Source organism: Sphaeramia orbicularis, chromosome 21, assembly GCF_902148855.1.
Source record: "Sphaeramia orbicularis chromosome 21, fSphaOr1.1, whole genome shotgun sequence".
In the NCBI taxonomy this organism is placed as follows: domain Eukaryota; kingdom Metazoa; phylum Chordata; class Actinopteri; order Kurtiformes; family Apogonidae; genus Sphaeramia; species Sphaeramia orbicularis.
The window spans coordinates 21,661,595-21,682,874 of NC_043977.1; the positions used below are offsets into that span (position 1 = coordinate 21,661,595).

A 21,280-nucleotide genomic window follows, 5' to 3' on the forward strand; every position below is an offset into this window, starting at 1 on the left:
ACAGAAAGAAAGAAAGAAAATAGAAACTATATCTTTCCAGTGTTTTTTCTGGTATAAAGACAGAATTTTCTTCTAAAATATGACAGTTTTCCACCACCAGTTTTCCATCACTGAAGCATCTTATCTTCAGAGTAATGGTTGGTGAAAAATGCACTCAGTGAAATGTCGCTGCATATCAGATATTAGAGCTGATACCTAGCCATTTTCCATGTTTTCTGGATAATAACCAAAATCACTTCAGTTCTTACATCAATAGCTATGGCATTGCACTGTCAAAAACAGTACTTTTAGGCATTCCATGTCTTCTTTTCTGTCTGTTTTAGTCACATGATACACACAGGAGTTAGTACTTGATTGCATAACCATTGCTTCTGATGACTTTTGATGGTCTAATAATTTTTTCCGTGACTGTACATGCTGCTAAAATGTAAAAGACAATAACAAAATAATGAAATAATTGATTCAGTGCATTTTTTTTTGTCCTTCAGTTCATTCCCATGCCTGTGCTGTATGGCGTCTTCCTTTATATGGGTGCATCTTCTCTCAGAGGCATTCAGGTAAAATGGAGCTGTAGTTTATTACCTTCTGAGTCAACTTATATTCAAAGTTATGCCTCAGATCTTCAGTAGAGTGACAGACCAAGTCCAATGATCAAAAAAATGAAAAAGGCAGCATTCTGCAAAAATCCACAGTTATTTGGTCACTTTGTTTGTCTGAAATAAAGACCACTCACAAGAAGAAAGTAGTTTGCACATCCAAATCTAAAACTTTAGGACATGAGCAGGTCGGAGGTTATAAATATCAAACCTTTCCATCAGATCTGTTGACTATTCATTTCCATCCAGCCTCTATAGGAGACTACTTGCATATTGTCTGAGTGCCCAGATAAAGTGTTAATTGGCCTCTAGTGTGTTCCCAGCATTTATGGAACACCTGATTGTTATTTAATTGCTAGGTTTGCTTCTTACTTTTTCCACTTCGGACTTTGCTCTATTATTTAAGTTTATCAAATCATCATCAAATTATTAAATCTTTACATATTGACACTGAAGAACCTTTCCAGTACTGCATCTGTAAGACACACACCTTCCATACACAGCTGTTCTCATCACCAGTTGAAGAGATGTAGAACTAGTATAACTTTAACCATGAACACATTGATTAGACACTACTTTGAACTTTTAGCTACATTCTCAGTAGACTGCAGCTTTGGTTTTCTTTTTTGTTTAATGTTGAAGAGAAAAAATACAGTACTTTTTCCAGGAGCTGTATAGTGTTTAACTGATGGATTATTATTATTATAAACTACTGGAATGATGAGAGGAAGCTGTGTAGCTGTAAAACCAACACTGCACAAAAGTAATTTCAAGAAAGTAAAAATGTCAAATTTTTAGGAAATTACCTTTTTCTCCAAAGAAAGTCCTGTCAAGTATGTTGTTCATGAGAAAATAAACCTAATTTTAAGAGATTCTGACTAACTTTCTCTTCCCAGCTAATAGTGAGCTACATTTAATAACAGGCTAAAACAAGTGGTGCCAGGCACAACAAACCCCGCCCCTCGCACGTATTGTAGCTTATTCTGGCATCGATCCAGCTGATGTCATCATGTCTATGCATGTGCTGATGTCAACATTTCAAGTGCTTCTATATATGCGCCAAGTTTGAAGTAAATCAAAACAAATTTGAACTTTGGCCTACTCTTCCAAAAATGTAATCAGATCTATTCTGGGTCACTGGTAACCTATAAACCCAATTTGGTATGAATTCAACCAATAGTTTTGCTGCTAAATGTGGAATTTCACCCATTGTAAGTAAATGGGGAAAAAAAGATTTAAAACATGAAGGAATGAATTCGACCAATAGTTTTGCTGCTAGAGCGTCAACAAACAAACAAAGAAATAAAGAAACAAACTAAACTAAAAACAATACCCCTTGCCTTCCCTTTGGGGGATGGGGTAATAATAGTTTCCATAATGATCCTTTTCGTTTGTTTTCCTTATTTTTTGAAAGAGACATACTTTTGCACAACTCAGTTCAAGACTATGAGGTTTATTTTAAATAACAGTGTTTTTGTTGCGATGTAATAAGCACAGTTTGCTTAAACTCCCATTAGGCCAATTATGGTGGTTCAGCTGCAAGAGTTTTATACTGGTTTTAAGATATCTAGACAAACAAAATGTGCTTATCTCATTGGCAGCGTGTTTTACACAGCACAAGAGAATTTGGATATGCTTAATTAGAAAATCTGGCTTCTTGATTGTGGAGCTCTACTGTAGCTAAAACCATCAGCTTCAATAAGCTGCTTGAAGCCATAAAGCTGGAGGACAATCCATCAATAGAAGAGACACTTATAATACATGTGTGTTATCACTTCCCCTTTAAACTATGCTTAATTTTATTAATGACACTTTATTAATAAGATAAGATAAAAAATGAATAATTGTTCTCAATGTATTTCTTCCAGTTCTTTGACCGCCTGACGCTGTTTGGTATGCCGGCTAAGCACCAACCAGATTTCATCTACTTACGACATGTACCACTGAGGAAGGTGCACCTCTTCACCATCATCCAGCTCAGCTGTTTAATTATGCTCTGGGTTATTAAGACCTCCAAAGCTGCCATTGTCTTTCCTATGATGGTATGTAGACAGGCCACTTATACTGACTGCATAAGACAGTTGCATCATGTTGCTTTGATATGTACTTATTATGTTAAATTCTGTCAAAATGGCACATGGAAGATAAAAGCTTATTTATTTATTTACTCTGTGGTATCTCTGAGTAAAAGTACTACAAGGTCACTGTAATCTTCCTCAAGTAGACGAATCCTTGAATTAATTTGGCCCTTTTTCTTCGTCCATACTTCATTGACTTCTTTCTACAGATTTTAAGCCATTCAGCACATTCTTCTGCATACGTTATTAATGCAAAGCAGTCTTGTGCAGTCAGCTGTTTTACATCTGTGTATACCTTCTGCAGGTTTTGGCTCTGGTATTCATCCGGAAGCTAATGGACTGCATCTTCACCAAGAGAGAGCTGAGCTGGTTGGATGACCTCATGCCAGAAAGCAAGAAAAAAAAGCTTGAGGATGCAGAAGAGGTCACATGTCTCTCATATGTAAAAAGCTTTTAGGCAGTTTCATGTCATTTTATTAATATTCATGCCCTTTTAATCTTTGTCTTTCCTCGCTTTCTTTCTTTTTCTTGACTTCAGGAAGAGGAACAGAGTATACTGGCAGAAGATGAGGGAGTTGTCCAAGTTCCTTTAGAAGGGTACAAGTAAGTTATACACGTAACTTTATTCATCATGTACACCTTTATGTAAATGTCTGTTGTTCTGAACACTATTTTATACACTGATAGGTGACAAATTAAAAGTTCACTGTGAAATATTTAGTAGAATATAGTGGCTCTGCTCTCACCTCAGCCTTTCCTACAGTGTAGAACTAGTGTTAATGTAGTGTCAGCTAGTGTTTTGTCCATATTAACCCCACAACAAGTAGCAACTGCAGCACTGAAAAATGAAGCCAAAGCAGAAATATCACAATCTGCAGTTCCTGGAATGGTCAGTGGGGGCTGACTACAAAAGCAAGTGAAGTCAATAGTAAAATGGCCATATTTACCACAGAAATACACGTTTAAACACACAGCTGTTATTTCTTAAAAAACAAACAAACAAACAAACAAACAAACAAACAAACAAGTAGCACTACCATGTTATATTAAAAGAATTACACCAGCATGACAGTCACAGGATTCTGCCATGAAGTACTTACTTCCAATAACTGACCTAGCTGAGCTACATGAACTCAGATTAGCATTAATTGACATTTGTATTAAATTATATGATCTAACAGCTAGCCTGATAATTAGCCTAGGGAGCAATATTTAGCATGTCTATATAATTAATAACAACTTTGACTTTATTCATAACAGACACAGCTGTGTGTGTTAATGTTTATTAAATAGCTGTAACTGACAGTCGATGGGGCTGGTGACGACCATCTCATACAAACTAATGGGTGATGTCACAGAGGGTTCATGTGCACTTCTATATAGTCTAGTGTCCACTCTCAAACTTTGAAGGTTGGACTAATGTGCCTAAATACTGGAAGAGTATTTTAGATTGGCCTTTTTTGGTGGTAGAGCATCCAGAATAATCATTTCAAAGCTCCATATGGGTCTGCATAGAGGTGTCTAGTGAAGAAGAGTAGAATAGAATAGAATAGAATAGAATAGAATAGAATAGAATAGAATACTTCATATACTTTATGAAGTTACCCTTGGCAAAGCAAATTTGTTCAGCACCAAAAGGAACCAGACTACCATTCTGCTGTTAGGACACTGGACAAGACAAGTAGAAAAAAAAAAAAAGTAGTGTGAGATACTCCCTGGTAAAATGTCCAAATAAAAGAGGATACACAAGCAAAGGTGTCAGAAAAATGGGCAATGATGACTGGGAGTACAGTTGGTGTCGGCTGCTTCCTTATCGGTACAGACAGCTGCCTGTCAGCCAGCTGAGCCCATAAAAAGAAAAAAAAGAAAAAAAAAAAGAATAGAATAGAATAGAATAGAATAGAATAGAATAGGCAAAGCAAGGCAGGTTTATTTATGTAGCACATTTCAGGTACAAGACAATTCAAAGTGCTTTACATAAAACATTAACAGCATTACAGCAACTTAAAACCGATAAACAGATAAAAACTTAAAGCTTAAAAGAAACAGTGCAGATCTGAACGGATGAAAACTCTGTTCAAATGCAGAATAGAATACATCTTTATTGTCAGTGTCACAGGAACAATGAAGATCAGGCAGCTCACTTCTATATAGCAGCAAAAACACTGTATAGAAGAATATCACATAAAATGCTAAGAAAATGTAAGCATGTGCAAAGGCTCCAGTGCACATATGCTGCTGAAGTACTAGTAGAACTACTGAAATATACAAAAGATGACATTATCTAAACAACAAATGAAGGACCATGCATTGAAGGAATGTTGTTCATCTTAAAAGAGTCTACAGACTTCTATGGTCAACACCAGAGCACACTGATTCTATTCTGAGGCACACAGTATCTGACCACTTGACTAAGACACTTTATGAAGTTTTTTCCTTTAATATGTCACTTGTCTGTATAACCGCTTCATACAATAAGATGAAAAAGTACTTTGTCATCTATTTGCTCTTTTAACAGAGGGATACCCATCATCAATATCACTGATGAAATGTCGAAAGGCTCCTTTGGAAATACTTGGAATGCAAACGGCTGAGCCACGCTGTTTACAGAAAGACTTTAAAAAATGTGGTAAGACATTCTTGACTCTGTTTCCATGCTGTAGAAAATCTGCTCTATAACACAGAGTTTAGTTAATCACAGGTTCTTTCAGACAAGTAGGCGTTTTAACCAGTCACTATACTATTTTTTAACAGATCCCTTACCTCATAACATTACTACATTTATTAAAGAAAAGAAGAAATTAAGATAGATTTATTTCCCAATATATGCTTCAGACATAATAGTCATAAACAGTCCTCTGTTCTCCAACTGTACATTTATCTTCTCTGTTTTAAACACAGCATCCTTCCACACATCAGTGAAGCACAAGATGAGAATGTGCAATGAAGAGGATGGACAGGGTTGTGTGTCTCCTTTACTATTCCATTGTCACTGTGTCTGTAAAACATCTGCGTTGTGTGTTGCAGTTTCTGAACCTTTTGAGTTTAGTCTTTTGTGTGTAAGTGTATTGTTAGAAATATCTTACTTTCCATAACCTGAATTGCACTAATGTTATCGTGTTGGACATGTCTAATAGTACCTGCTAAAAACTAGACACTGTAATTATTGTTACCTGGTAAATGTAAAAAGTTGTTCTCACTTTTTATTTTTTTCCAGCTTGTACTATAGTCATCATGGAGTCTTTACCTATTTAAACAGTTTATTTGTTATTTATTTATAGCTCTTATTGTCAGTGTTCTGTAAAAAATATTGCACATAAATCTAACATTCAGAATTCTTAAAGCCATATATGAATGTGTATAACTCTTATAAGCTGAACAGTTGTTTCTGAGATATTTTTGGCTGAAGTTATTGAATTATTGTGTCAGATAAGATGAGACTGAGCACTTTGTTTACTAAAGGGCAATACAGATCTCTTAAAGAACCAAATGCAATAGCACTTTTTTCTGGACTGTCTATACTCTGACACATTTATACAAGACATTATTTAACTATATTTATTTGTATAACATATTGGCTTTAATATACCTGATAGGACACAGTATTTTGCTCCCTGGTGTCTATGTATTAATTGTTTTATAAATGTAAATTTGTGTTTTTTTCTTGTTGATATGAAGTTTGGTGATTCTTACAACAATAAGCTTTGTTATGGTGGTAACAAACATCCATGTATTTGCTTTTACAGACCTGACAGTTAACGTTTTAACCAGGGATGTGCACTGTAGTTACTTTATGAACTTGGATGATGAAGCCATTTTGTTTGGTGTTGGTGTCAGTTAGCACATGCCCTCCACCTGAACAAAATAATAATACAAAAAACGTTACCAACCAAAGATTTTTAGCATTTGTATATGCAGGATTTGGGTAGAAAAGGTACCATAAACATTAGTTCCATGTCTTGATGAAATGAAACATAAATCTCCTAACCCTGTAAAGCCTGAACCATTAAATCATTGACAGAAAATTCCAGTTCTTTGAAACTGGAGCCTTTATTTGTCCTTCTGAACAACCCCAAATTTTTTTTTTCCAGTATCAATTTCCATGTATGAGTATAAATTTTGTATCATATTTGATACTTCGGGTCTCAGTGTTCAAATATTATTATTTTTGAACAAACAAAAACATAATATAACACAAACATGTCTGACAAATTGGTAATTCCTTTTCAAAATTGGCAAAGTTCTGCCTCCTTCCTCATTAATGACAATCTTGTAGTGTCACTGGAAAGGCCTCTAGTGAACAAATTCCTCCCCTCTGGTGGATTATCTGTGTATTGAATGTATCTAATTGTATACATCAGGTTTTTCAAGAAAAAAAAATCACACGTATCATGTAGAGCAGGGATGTCAAACTCATTTTAGTTCAGGGGCCACATTCAGCTAAATTTGATCGGAAGTGGGCCGAACCAGTAAAATATTAACATAATAATATATAAATAATGTCAACTCCAAACTTTTCTCTATGTTTTAGAGCGAAAAAAGTAAATTTACATTATGAAAAGGTTTACATTTACAAACTATCCTTTCAAAAGATGTGAACAACATGAACAAACTGAAAAAATAAGTGTCATTTTAACAATATTATGCTTCAGTTGATCATTTTTCACATGTACATTGTAACTTACAGATCACAGTGGATCTACAAACACGCAAAACATTTAGTAACAGGCAGAATCTTGTTAAAATTGTACTTCCTTCTCCTAAGACATTTTAGGTTGTTCATATTTTTTCAGGTTATTCACATTTTTTGCAAAATTATATATTTCTTTCATTCATTCATACATTTTCTGAACCCGTTTATCCTCACTAGGGTCATGGGGGTCGCTTGGAGCCTAACCCAGCTACATAGGGCCGAAAAAATTATATATTTTTTTAGTGTAAATAGATGAAAATATTTACATTTACAAAGAGAATAATTTGGAGTTGTCATTATTTATATGCTATTATGATAGTATTTTACTGAATCCTGCCCACTTGAGATTGAATTGGTCTGAATGTGGAACCTGAACTTAAAGGATTGTTATTATCAGTGTAATTTTTGTATTTCACAAATTCATCCCACGGGCCGGATTGGACCCTTTGGCGGGCCAGTTTTGGCCCCCGGGCTGCATGTTTGACACCTGTGATGTAGAGGGCTTCAAAACTCCTGTATCAAATATGATACTTTTGGTATTACAGGGCTAAAAAACAGTCAACTCATAAAAAAAGATGTAAACTATCCTTACAGGTTTAACTTATTGACAAATCAATCATTCGTGCACATCCCTAGTTAGAATACTTACAGAGCTCACCATTATATCATGTATTCTGCAGTATATTTTGCCACTGTTATTTAGAAATTAATAAATTCCTATGAGCTTTCTTCTTGCTCCTTTATTTTTTACTCATATGATCAATTTAATAGTTTAGAGCAAGATGTTAAATGCTGCTGGTTCAATACTAATGGTCTTCTTTGTATTTTTGATGTAAACTAATCCAGCGTCTACTGTCAGATAATAAGGATCCACATGAGTGTGTCATTACACACATTGCACTCATGTAAAAGATGATGGAAACATTACATATCAATGTTGCTAAGCGGAAACGTCCAATTTATAACCCTCAGAGATTAGGACTACAGTTAGATTGGAGTGGGCAGAGGTTTCCGTTCTTAACAGATGGTTTGATGTGCTGTGACAGCTTAGAGAGGTGGCGGATCCCAAAGCATGTCAATCCGCCGGCTCATGTGAATTATCGTTTTGTCTTCGTGCCAGAAAGAACTCGAGAGCATCGACCCAGTCATTGTTCCCAATGAGCCGCTGTTGATTAACATGATTTCATTGTCTTTCATTAAGGGTAACCCTGCTTGGCTTGCTGTCAAAGCATCATTGTACAGCTGACAGGTGGCACAAATCATCCTGTCACCTGGTAGAAATCCCAACGTACCCCCTGTTTTCCCCCAGAGACTGATGTGTTTATAGATTTTTGTTCTGCCACCTGGGATTTAGAGAATATGACAGTTAAAAAAAACACCAGCTTTTACATGACTAGATATGAAAAAAAAAAAAAAAAAAAATCTTTAGTTCATTTTTAATCATGTTAGTTAATTTCCATTAATTGATTCTGTATCATAAACATCTTTTTTGTTTTTGTTTTTTTTTTTACAGAAAGGGAAAATCCAGAATGTCATTTCAGTGTTAAAGAGGGAACAGGTAGATTGTACACATTTCTTTATTGAAAACTAAATATAACTTTTAAATGAATTTTAAGAAAGACAGACTATCTACAGACGTTATTGAAGCTACAGTTGAGATCAATAATGGGATAATTAACATTTTCTTGCATGTTTATGTGAGAAAGAACATGAAAATGCAAAATGTGAATGTGAAAAAACATGAAGATGAGAATGCCTGATTATAAAAAATGACACAGCATCGATGATTAGATCAGAACACATGGAGCTTTTTCTGCATTTTGATAAATTTTCCTTCAACCATGAAGTCCAACAGAGCTTCTTATGAAGTGAATTTAATAGCTTGACCAGGGAAAAGGACGGTACAGATGTTGAAACACATACTGGCACAGAGTCATTGTGAACTGTTGCATGATTCAGGTGAGTGCTGGTGGGCTCCCCTGGTGGACTCTAATCTCGTCTGCCTCTGCCGGTCTTCAGCCAGGACACAAACTCCTTGGCTGCCTGGTCCTGCAGGTAGGAGCTCACATCACTGGTGAAGGTGCCGTCTGCATGGCGTCTAAATAAACCCCTGTTCAATGAGATCCAGTCACTTCATTATTCTGCAATTAAAGCCTTTTACATTTACATTTACATTTACATTTACATTTATGCATTTGGCAGATGCTTTTTTCCAAAGCGACTTACAGGGGAAAACCAAAATTTTAAATAAATAAATGTATAATAAAAAATAAAATTCAAGAATAGAGTAAAGACATAAAGCAGCTTTTAACATGTGACCAATTGGAAGATATGTTAGAAGAACAGCATAAAACTTACCCATTTCTCTTTGAGTTTTTAAGCCACTGGACAAAGTCTTGTGCTCTTCTTGTCTCCAGATATTTGCTGTAGTCGTTGGAAAATGTTCCCTCTGAATGTCTCTTCATGTTTGTGAGCTCAACAGGTTCGGTGAGCATCGAATTGTCAGTTAATAGCCTTTAAAAAGACACAACAGCAAAACAAGGTTTAGGCAAGGATGACAAGTGAGGTTAATTACTCATAAGAGATCTAAGGGATTTGTTTTTTCATATATTCTGCTGATAGGAAGCTAAAGGATAGACTGTTGTGTGGAGAAGGGGTGGGATTAAATAAATTGTACCTCCTCCCACTCCTTTTTGAATATGCTAATGAAGTCATATTTTACGTTCATATATAAGTTTTTTTTTGTTTTTTTTTATTTCCATGATTTCTTACTATCTGTTTTATTTCTAAAGACTAAGTAAGATTACTTTGTTTTGTTGCAAATTCAAAATAAACTAAACTAAAAAAAAAAAAAAAAAAAAAGAAAAGGATCTCTAGTTAGTTGTGGCACCTACTGATGTTGCCCTTCATTTCATATGTCTTTAATTCCAACTTGCCTCAAAAACCTGTTTGTTCTTATTTGAGCCTCTTTTTTATGTCTTATGTGTTCCCTGATGTCATTTTCACACCAATTAATTAGTCACTATCAAAGGTATTTTTTTTTTTATACATTTTGATATCAGTGCTGTTGATGGTAGTAGAAGGGAAATATGTAATAAAGACTCACAAAATTGAATAATCTAAGTGCAATTCTTTAAAGAAAACACATGTATTAGCAAAAAATTGGGGTTCTCTCTCTATAAGTTGGATGTTGAAACATTAATATCATTAAACTTTTGTGGTTTGAGCTTTTGTTAATTAAAGATTCACATGTTCAGCACAGATTTGCACATAAAACTACAACATTTAAGTATTAACTCATAAAGACCCGAACATCCACCAGCGACCAAAACCATCTAAACTGTTTAATACCTGTTAATTCATTAATTCTATCAATTCATATAAATAATTGGTGTAAAATGCAGTTTGTCATCTTTTCATGATCATCAGAAATGACCCATTTGGATGTTCAGAAGCTGTGTAGTTACTGTGGAAACACCATCATCTTCTACAACACTGATTCACCTGTAAAACCCATAGAGTTTGATCAATGACAGTGGATGGACACATTTGATGTGTGTTCAGTTAATGATAGATTTTACTGCACATGTCACTTTTTCTTAAATTTTCTCTATTTTGATAATAATAACCTCAACTTTAATCCAAGCTTTTATGGAAATGAAAAATACCAGATTTTTTTTTTACTTAAAAATGCAAAATACTGAGTGTAATATTAGAATAAATGGTGATACATCATTTAAGAAAAGTTAAAAATAGAGAGAAATTCATTTGGGAACTGACCCAAAGTAACACTGGGTTTTTATGTGTTAAAATGACACTGCATAAATATACAGTGCACACATGTTACTGCATACATACATACATGATAAAACCTGCATAATGTTCTCTTCATGGATCTTTTTCTAATCAAAGGAGCCTTTAGACCAGCATACATGATGATAAAAAAAAAATACAGAAATTGTTCTTACATGGAGTTTCGGTCTGTATCCTGGTCAGGCACTTGCCAACTGCTTTGGATGAGGATAAGGAGCAGAAGTCCAGCCAAAGAGTACGCACTGTTCATTGTTTGAGCTTCTGAAAAAGATAGCAATGTCAAGAGACAAACACTAAGTAGGTCATAGTATGAGCAGGCACACAAAGAAGATACTGAAAATCTCACCTGTGCTTCGTTCTGTCTGCAGCTGCTTGAGAATTTGTGAAGTACCTTGATGGGTGCCCTTTTTCTTTCTGGCTTCTGCCGCTGTTTCATGGTGCCTTCTTGGTCTGTTCGGTCTTATATAGGAGCCAGTGACTACTCTCCCAGGTGACTCTCACGTCAGAGAAACCTCAGCATGTCCTGTTACTCTCAAACCATTAATCAGCTTCCGTCTCAGTCCACTGAATGTATTTGGGTTTGTGCAAAAAAAAAAAAAAAGTGCTATATGGGTGGATGCTTGTCAAATTTCAAACATGAAATACTTCACTCATATGTGCTTGAATGATTGCTTCCAGTATATATATATATATATATATATATATATATATATATATATATATATATATATATATAAAATAAATGTTCTTATTTTAGACAAAATATTTATTAATAGTATCTGAATCTGAAGTAAGCTTTGAAACTGTATTTTTATGGATCTGTGAAACCTATTATTGCCAGTATATGTAAAAAAAAAAAAAAAAAAGAAAGCAACCATTATTTGAGAAACAAAATATACAAAAGCTTATTATTTCACCGTATTTTGGGAGGATTTCAGCGTCAGTGACAAAATGTGCTAAAATGTAGACACTTTGATAAGAGGAATTGGAAATCAAATGATAAAAGTACTAGTTTCAAGATTTATGAAATGGTTATATTACATACAGTACTGTGCAAAGGTCTTATGCTACCTTTAGATTTGTTGTTTTATAGGGTTGAAATGAACATTTTTATTTATTTCTCATTCTCTTTTCTTCAGGTGCAACATGAAATAACAGGAAATATGTGCATAGTTTTTAAAGACACACAAAAACCTGAATTAGATGGGTTCAAAAGGTTAAAGTTACTATTTAGTGTGACCCCTGACCCCATGACAAGAAGCAGTGGAAACTATTAGAAACATCTGACATGTTATGAATAAAACCTGGTATAAAACATCTGAAAATGAACACAATAAATCTGATATATTTGAAGAAAAGAGTTAAAGGGAAGCCACACTAAATACTACCACTTTGGTTTATAGAAGCAGTTTTTTTTTTCCCCGAAACTTTAGTTTTTACTGCTGTACATACTCCACATACAGTATATCCAGATTGGATCTCAATACATAGACTGAGAAATACATATGTGGTTATAAGAACTTTGCTAAACCAACAAACCTAATGTTGGACTTACACTTAGCACAGTACCGTATGATAAAGTTTTATTACATAAATATATAAATACATTTATGTATATTATATAGATTTCTAAATCTTACACTAGTAGAAATCTGACAGGTAGGTACAATCTAATGTGCAGATAATGTTTTGAGGTAGAACTGGTAGCTCAGTCAAACTTTCCCTTTCTCATTCATAGAATTTAGAAATTTTTTTACCAAATACTGAATCATGAGCTGCAGCCAAGCATGAATGTCTTCATTTTTATTTATTAATAACCTACACTTTGGTAAAGTTACACTGCCTTTACGGTTGAATTATTTCCCATTGTAATTTCACTGCATATAAATACAGTTTATAGGAATAAACAATATTTGGAGTCACATTCAGCACACATATAAATATTAGTATATACAGGGTGGGGAAGCAAAATTTACAATGAACATTTAGTTGTTTTTTCTCAGCAGGCACTACGTCAATTGTTTTGAAACCAAACATATATTGATGTCATAATCATACCTAACACTATTATCCATACCTTTTCAGAAACTTTTGCCCATATGAGTAATCAGGAAAGCAAACGTCAGAGTGTGTGATTTGCTGAATGCACTCGTCACACCAAAGGAGATTTCAAAAATAGTTGGAGTGTCCATAAAGACTGTTTATAATGTAAAGAAGAGAATGACTACGAGCAAAACTATTAGGAGAAAGTCTGGAAGATACTATTAAAGAAGAATGGGGGAAGTTGTCACCTGAATATTTGAGGAACACTTGCCCAAGTTTCAGGAAGCGTGTGAAGGCAGTTATTGAGAAAGAAGGAGGACACATAGAATAAAAACATTTTCTATTATGTAAATTTTCTTGTGGCAAATAAATTCTCATGACTTTCAATAAACTAATTGGTCATACACTGTCTTTCAATCCCTGCCTCAAAATATTGTAAATTTTGCTTCCCCACCCTGTATATGTTATGAGTAAATATATAAACATTAGTGCTGTCAAATGATTACATTTTTTATTCTGATTAATCACAGAGTTGCTGTGGATTAATTTCGATTAATCATGATTAAATATCATTAATGTTTAATCTATATTAATTGCATTTCATTTTGCATGACCAAATAGACTCAAGAAAGAAGGGAATATATATGCACTTAACGTGTTTATTAAACACCTTCAACAGTTTCAACAAAACAACTTGAAACACCTGTTCCATCTTGGTGTTTTTTTTGTCCTCATATTTCCATCCAGAGGGCCAACATGCTGTTTACTGTTTTCCATCTTTATGGGTTGGTTCTGCTGCCTGTCACTACCGGACCAACTGCCCATTTACGCATGTGCGACAGTAACTCTACTTGGACAAACTGCCCCAAATGCATAGGCAGAGACATTCAGAGTCATTCTATACTACAAATGGGTTAATTGTGTTAAAATTTTTAATCCGATTAATCAAGATGATGGATTAATCTGCATTAATGTTGACAGCCCTAGTATATATGTTATTTGGCTTGAATGTAACTATTACTACAGCATGAAAGAGAACACTAAAGTAAATCACTCCAATGCACTTCTGTTTCTTTTTTTTTTTAAATTCATTTAATCAAATTCACATAATAATGTAACCACAGATGCATGCAATGGCTTTTAGTGTGTTTCACATGTCACATATTTAAGAGAATTTTAAGAATTTCACATGAAATGCAACTGCTCTTTTGTGAGCAATCAAAAATCCATTGCACATAAAAACATCCATAAAATGTACAGAGTTTAATCTGACAATGCAAAAATATCAACTACAAAGATACAAATACACAATTGTAAAAAGTTTCACTATAACTTCTATCTCGCTGATTTGGGCTTGACCAGGCATTTCTGCAGGAAGTGACTCATGTGGGTGTAGACATGATGGTAGGCGGATCCTCTGAGTGAATGACCCCTGTCAGTGTACCACTAAAAAATAACAGAAACTTACATTAGTGCATTGACTCTTCAGAATTCAAATCATACATTGTACAGATACAGAATGTAAAAATGCACCATGTGTATTCTCTATGGAAGAACACTCCCAAACCTAATGGACTCAAATGGGGATCAGGCCTATTGGCTGGGATGAAAATCTTTCAAATGTAAAACTTTAGAGTCCACTCCGCTACAGTGGTTTTGCGCTGAATGCAAAAAAAACAAATGCAAAAAAAGTTTGACATGTGAAATTTCAAGCTCTTTGCCTGTGCTGACAGTCCTGACTGACCATCCTCAAATGTCTGGTCCCTTTGCTTCACCCATAAAGACCCAGTGCTACTTTAGTGGCAGTTCCCAGATGAATTTTTCTCTCTATTTAACCTTTCTTAAGTGATTTATTACCATTTATTATAATATTATCCTCTATATTTTGCTTTTTTTTTGTTGCTATAAATCATGTATTTTCCTATATTTAATTTTGATATTCAAGAAAACTCTGAGTTAATTCAAAGGTTATTATATCAAAACAGACAAAGTGAGTGAATTTTGCAGCAAATTTATCATTAACTACTCATTTTCTTGCTGTTCATTTGACTGTTGTTTACTCTAACTGACTCTGTAAAGCCCTTTGAGATAACCTTGTTGTGATATTGGGCTATACAAATAAAGTTGAATTGAATTGAATTGAATTAACTGCACACAAAACAAGTGTCTCCATTCACTGTCTTTTATCAAATTCCATGGGTTTTACTGGTGAATCTGTGTTGTAGAAGATGACGGTGTTTCCACATTCACTACGGAGCCTCTTAACATCCAAATGGGTCATATGTGATGACCATGAAAAGATGACAAACTGTATTTTACACCAATTATTTACATGTATTAACAGGATTAGTGGATCACCAGGTATAAAACAGTTTAAATCAGTAGATGCTTTTGGTTAACGGTGGAGGTTTGGGTCTTTATGGGTTAAGCAGATCACAACCAGAGACCCACAGACAGATCCATGAGGCTGAACGTCAATCATTCCACTATTGTTCATCTCCAACAGTGGTTCAGTGCAACCACAACTTGCTGATCGGCCCAGAATGGGTCAAACAGTCCATCTGTTGTATGGGAATCCATACCTCAAATCCAAATCAGACAGAGAGGAGAAGGATTCTAGTGGTAATTGAATCTAACAGGAGCCAGAATTGTTTATTAGGTGGCCTCAGAAGCTTCCCTTAGACATTCGTTAGAATTTGAGAAGATGAAAAATCATGCTTATTTGTTTCTTACAGGACAAAATGCGTTCTTTTCTGACACTGTGTTTTTAAACTATTACAGAAACACAATGCATACTCTTATGGTTCCCAAACTTTCTCTTCAACATCCATCCATCCATCCATCCATCCATCCATCCATCCATCCATCCATCCATCCATCCATCCATCCATCTATCCATCTATCTATCTATCTATCTATCTATCTATCTATCTATCTATCTATCTATCTATCTATCTATCTATCTATCTATGCTCTGTATTTTGTATTTTATCAGTATAAATCTTGTATTTTCCTTTATTTAATTTACCAATCATGTAGATCAGGGGTGTCAAACTCATTTTAGTTCAGGGGCCACACTCAGCTAAATTTGATCTGAAGTGGGCTGAACCAGTAAAATAATAACATAATAATACATAAATAATGTCAACTCCAAATTTTTCTGTTTTAGAGTGAAAAAAATAAATTTGCATTATGAAAAGGTTTACATCTACAAACTATCCTTTGAAAAGATGTGAATAACATGAACAAACAGAAAAAATAAATGTAATTTTAACAATATTATGCCTCAGTTTATAAGTAATAAATGGGTAAGTAAGTAAGTAAGTAAGTAAATAAATAAATAAATCAGGCAGTGCATTTTTGCATCTAGACACATCGTCGTGCAAAGCTTTTTCATTTGACGCTTTGATTGAATCAACACCATTAAGGAAAAGATCAGTCCCACATCCTTCAGCCAATATTTACCATTGCCTCAAAGTCCACTTGCTCATCCACTAGAGCTTTGGAGATCTGTGCTGCCTGCTGGAAATGGACATTGTCTGCAGGAAAGAGAGTGTTTTCACTACGTGACTGAACATAAAAGCTCATGTATTGGTCACAAGTTAACATCAATGCAAACAGAGTTCATTTGTGTAAGACTTTGAACATGTGGTACCTTCAGGGACCATATGTTCATGTATTCAGAGTGAAGAGGAGTATGTGAATAAACCGCCTGAACATACCATCAGCTGTGCCATGAATTAATAGATAGTCGACTGTTTTGAAGTTCTTGGCTCTGCCCGTCACAGTTGAATTCTGTTTGGAAAAAAAAAAAGACATTTTTGGTGTTATTAATATATGCCTCCAATCAGACACATACTGTAGTTTAAAAATATTCTCGTAATAGGGCTGTTTACTTTGTAAGAGTCTGAATTCTCAGATGGCTTGCCCATGTAGCGCTCGGTATACACGGCATCTGCAAAATAAAACTCTGTGTCTATGCTATGTATTGCTCAATCTGTAAAATGAATCATATCAAGTGGTGCACAGCAGAAAATAGCATCAAGACAGAAAAGAAGTGTTCTCAAAATAAAATAGACGATATAAACATTTATTGTAACGTGTATTGAATGTACGCCCACCGTAATATTCCCACTTGGCGACTGGAGCGACTGCTATCCCACACTTGAAGAGTCCAGTTCCAGCACCCAGGGCCATGGAGCTGATGTAACCACCATATGACTGAAATCCACAATTTACATTTTACACGACAACTCAAAATATTCAGTTAAAACCACAAAAACACGTCCATGTCCAACTTACCCATCCCCATATCGCTATTCTGTCTTTGTCGATAAAACCCATGTCAATAAATTTCCTGTAACACAGAAATAGCATGAATATTGGCAAAAATAGCCACATATTAGCGTTTACTTTAAGTTCTGACAGACTGTACCTTACTGCTGTTAACTGATCCTCTACTTCGAATGTCCCAAGACGATGGTAGATTGAGTGCATTATTTCATCGCCTTGGTAACCGCTTCCCCGTCCATCGAAGCTGGCGTAGATAATCCCATATGAACTGGAGAGATAAGTGCCCCAGTTCAACTTGAAACGATAAGACACCGTCTGACTACAGGGGCCACCGTACCTGCACAGGACGGAAGAAAAACACATTATTAAACATTTAATAATACTTTACTCACTTATACACAGTAAATCAGGATGAGATGAACTCAAACACACTTACACATCAATAAGAAGAGGATATTTTTTTGTTTTCTTGAAATCTGGTGGTAACATCATTTGATACCAAAGGTCTGTTGGAAAAAAAAGCGTCAACAACAACAATCAATCATTGTTATGTATGCTGATATTTAAGATATGATGCTTTAGTTCAGAAATGCAAGACTGTAAAAACTGAGACTGTGCTGAATTAATGCAGTCATAGCCAAAGTTTTGAGAGTGACAGAATTTTTTTTTTTTTTTTTTTACACGTTTCTGAGGTACAGTGAAAATAATTCAAAGTATTTAATAAGTTTTAGAGACTTTTATCACTTTTATGCAAAGACTGCCACAAACAAAATAAGTAAAAGCAAGATTTACAAGTACTTTATAGTTCTAACAAATATTGAATTTAATTAAAACATATTTGAATCATCTGCTGATTAAATTTTAACCATTTACAGTAGACAAAAAAAAAAAAAAAAAAATCTGTGTAAACTTAAATTTTTTGATATTTCTATTAATCCATTTCTGTGTGAATCTTTATTTAATGTCACTTTAACAAAGCGGTTACATGTGTAAAAAATATATAAGTTTTGCATTTGTGATCTATTTATACTATTTATATAAATAATGTGAACAGTAAGAATAAGAAGTATTTCCAAGCTTTTCTGCTTAATTTTAGGGTTAGGGATGAGGAACAATTATACAACAATTATAAGTATCTTATAAGCATTCTAGTTTCAAATATATTTTCTACATATTTTACACATGATTAAATTATAGTCAAATAAATCACATTTATGCAAAGAGTCAATTTATGTCACTGCCAAATTTTTTGGCACAACTGTAGAATTTATTAAGACGCTGAAAAAGAATCATAGTCATTATTTACATGATTAAAACTTCACAGAAATCTTTTTGCGTGATAAACTTGAAGTGTTTTTTTTTTTTTGGCAGCGGTAATACATATAGATAATATTGCTATTAAAACAAATGCAACAACAACAACATGTGTAAGGGCTTAAACACAGACTCACCAAATCCAGCGACCTTAAAGGTGCCATACTGCATTGTTGGCATCTGGAATTCAGACAGAACATTTTCCAGTTCTTTGTTGTCCTCAAGAACGGAGATTTCTGAAAAATGGTGAAAGTGCGAATTACTGGTCGGCACAAAAATATGTAATCTATACGGTAAAGACACATTCCATTTAATGGCACAAAAAGAAGAGAAAACATACAGTGGGTAAACTGAGACATCAAATATAAGATATGGCAGTGGTTCCCAACCTTTTTTGGCTCATGACTCCATTTTAACATCACATTTTTTTTTGCTGAAATTAATTTGTTTTTGATCATGTAATAGTTTGCTATAGTATGTTGCAAATAAATGTTAATTTTAGATGACATTTAGGCCATATAATGTATATAATGCACCTTTTTGGTGTCTGCTTCTCAGTTTCTCTTAGATGTCTTAGTGGGGCCAGGCAGGCGAAGAAATATCTCCATTCTCTGTTCGGTCCAGTTTTCTGACTGCGACTGTGCAGGTTGAATGTAGTAATGGACGAAGTCACATGATTGGGTCAATGAGGATATGCCCTCTCAGATATTATAGCCTGCATTTTATTTGAACTTGATTATTATCAGGAAGTGTGTGGTGTTTTAGTTATAATGAAATATATACTGAAGCACTAAAAAATATTTTTTATTAGTAATTTTTGTTAAAATCAATTACTAGAAATTTCAAGTGATCCCATTTAAATTCCAGGTGACCCCACGTGGGGTTGCAACCCCAAGGTTGAAAAACACTGAGATATGGAGTTGGTATGATAAATGTCATAAAGTACATTCTATTTATTTACCTTCACCTGAGTGTCTGTTGTCTCTGAGAGTATAGAGGGGCAGTCCAGGTCCTGATGAAACCAGACACAAAGACGCACAAATACTTCATTTCACATTGAATCTGCTGTGTGACCTCAGCACCGACTGCTTTAGCTCAGATTATAGCTCACAGATGCTCCCCACCACATATTATCCTTACACATTGACCATGGATGAGTTATTGCCTATTATTTGAGAAAATGCGGATGCTTAACTGACCATAGCAGTCCATTCTGTAGTAAGAGGCGTCAAAGCTGAAGTAACCTGAGTTGTACTGACACCTGTCCTCATACAACTCACAGGTGAGGCACTGTGGGGCAGAAGGGCTGCTTCCAATCGCAATCCTGCAAACAATCACATCAGTTATGTCATTGCCCCCATATCACACCGTGTACATGTGCAGCTATAATGACGTAAATAATATTTACTTTTTACTTCAAATTCTTTTCACCCGTGTGTCTTTTTCTACCTGTCTTTCTCTGCACTTGCTTGTTATATGGTGCTGCTGTTAACTGTGAAATTTCCCCATGGTGGAATAAATAAAGTCTTATCTTATCTTATCTTATCTTATCCACTTCACTCCAATGCATGCTACAGATATAAAACTGACGTATTGCATCATTTGGTTTTGCTTTTTCTTGATTAACTTTGTAAGTTTGTAGTATTATGGGTACTTATGAAACTGGGTTCATTTTGGTACCTGACACTTTGCCAGCTTTTTAGGCCCAGTAATAAAAGAGAAATTTAGACATATTTCCCCCCAGGATGTACCTAATGACGAACATTAGATAAACAAACAAACAAAAAAAAAAGATACTCTTGCTCTGAGCCATCCCAAAATTAAGGAATTTTTATTAAAATATTGGGGCTAAAAATAGGATCATAATTGGGACATGAAAAGCTACCTAGGTGTCAGTGCATTTGATCTGAAAACATGGCTTGAAATGGTCTTACATAGACTATAAATAAAGACACTGTGTTAAATTTGAGGATCCTAGTGGTTTTTCTAATCCAGACATGTGGGTTTTTCTTGAATCAGCAGTCTTATTCCAGGTTTTGTGTGTAACCCATCGTGTCCACTTGCGTTACAAGTGGAACCTGCCCATTAAAACACAAATAAATCGCGAGTGATTTTGCAACAGCGGTCATTTTTGTGAAACACTCTGCCTTGCATAATTCGTTTGATTCCCAAAATGTACCTGTGAGAGAATAAAAAGATATTCGGAAAAATAGTAGCGTGTAATTTTCGTGTCCTTTTTACCATGTTACATGCAGATTTTTGTATAACAGTAATATAAGAATAATATAAAAATGTGTTTTATCTGAAAAATAGTTTCTCTTTTATCTCAGTAAATATTTGTTTTTAACCTTTTATCGAGCAAGTGACTATTTTTGGTCATTTCCACATACATTGCAAGACAAGTTCCAGCGAGGACAGTGAGTCAACAATCTCAGGTCCATTGTGGTCTA

At 34.6% G+C, this 21,280-nt stretch overlaps 3 protein-coding genes across 6 annotated transcripts in view; 1 reads left to right on the top strand and 2 right to left on the bottom strand.

The window, feature by feature from the left end:
- Nucleotides 1-6,661, top strand: part of slc4a10b (solute carrier family 4 member 10b) — a 36,852-nt gene extending 30,191 nt beyond the window's left edge. For all 3 annotated transcript variants that reach the window (XM_030124589.1, XM_030124590.1, XM_030124591.1), the window contains 6 exons: nt 489-557; nt 2,465-2,638; nt 2,979-3,098; nt 3,213-3,277; nt 5,193-5,303; nt 5,576-6,661. In XM_030124589.1, the coding sequence (XP_029980449.1) occupies nt 489-557; nt 2,465-2,638; nt 2,979-3,098; nt 3,213-3,277; nt 5,193-5,268 (504 nt within the window). In that variant the 3' untranslated portion in view covers nt 5,269-5,303; nt 5,576-6,661. The remainder of the gene's footprint in view (nt 1-488; nt 558-2,464; nt 2,639-2,978; nt 3,099-3,212; nt 3,278-5,192; nt 5,304-5,575) is intronic.
- Nucleotides 6,662-8,926: 2,265 nt separating this feature from the next.
- On the bottom strand, nt 8,927-11,654 carry gcgb (glucagon b). Of its 2 annotated transcripts, none has more exons than XM_030124594.1 (4): nt 11,527-11,654; nt 11,336-11,438; nt 9,726-9,881; nt 8,927-9,477 (listed from the first exon to the last, which is right to left on the bottom strand). In XM_030124594.1, exons 2-4 carry the CDS (start codon nt 11,428-11,430, stop codon nt 9,357-9,359), a joined length of 372 nt encoding a protein of 123 aa, XP_029980454.1. In that variant the 5' UTR covers nt 11,431-11,438; nt 11,527-11,654; the 3' UTR covers nt 8,927-9,356. The 2 variants fall into 2 exon arrangements, with proteins under 2 accessions (XP_029980454.1, XP_029980453.1); XM_030124593.1 differs by having other exon boundaries at nt 11,336-11,441; nt 11,527-11,627.
- A 2,660-nt stretch (nt 11,655-14,314) lies between these two features.
- fap (fibroblast activation protein, alpha) overlaps nt 14,315-21,280 on the bottom strand; it is a 16,098-nt gene continuing 9,132 nt past the window's right edge. Inside the window, exons 16-26 of the mRNA XM_030124032.1 lie at nt 20,030-20,154; nt 19,792-19,842; nt 18,968-19,066; nt 17,953-18,022; nt 17,659-17,853; nt 17,526-17,580; nt 17,345-17,444; nt 17,120-17,178; nt 16,946-17,018; nt 16,689-16,762; nt 14,315-14,669 (exon numbers count right to left, since the gene is read on the bottom strand). Of these exons, the coding sequence (XP_029979892.1) occupies nt 14,559-14,669; nt 16,689-16,762; nt 16,946-17,018; nt 17,120-17,178; nt 17,345-17,444; nt 17,526-17,580; nt 17,659-17,853; nt 17,953-18,022; nt 18,968-19,066; nt 19,792-19,842; nt 20,030-20,154 (1,012 nt within the window). The 3' untranslated portion in view covers nt 14,315-14,558. The remainder of the gene's footprint in view (nt 14,670-16,688; nt 16,763-16,945; nt 17,019-17,119; nt 17,179-17,344; nt 17,445-17,525; nt 17,581-17,658; nt 17,854-17,952; nt 18,023-18,967; nt 19,067-19,791; nt 19,843-20,029; nt 20,155-21,280) is intronic.

Bases quoted from the DNA above. Each gene is read 5' to 3' on its own strand.
- gcgb (XM_030124594.1), bottom strand. From the start codon at position 11,430: ATGAACAGTGCGTACTCTTTGGCTGGACTTCTGCTCCTTATCCTCATC. The intron at 9,882-11,335 runs GTAAGAACAATT...GTCTTTTTAAAG, and splicing joins GATACAGACCGAAACTCCAT to GCTATTAACTGACAATTCGA. The intron at 9,478-9,725 runs GTAAGTTTTATG...CTCATTGAACAG, and splicing joins AAAAACTCAAAGAGAAATGG to GGGTTTATTTAGACGCCATG.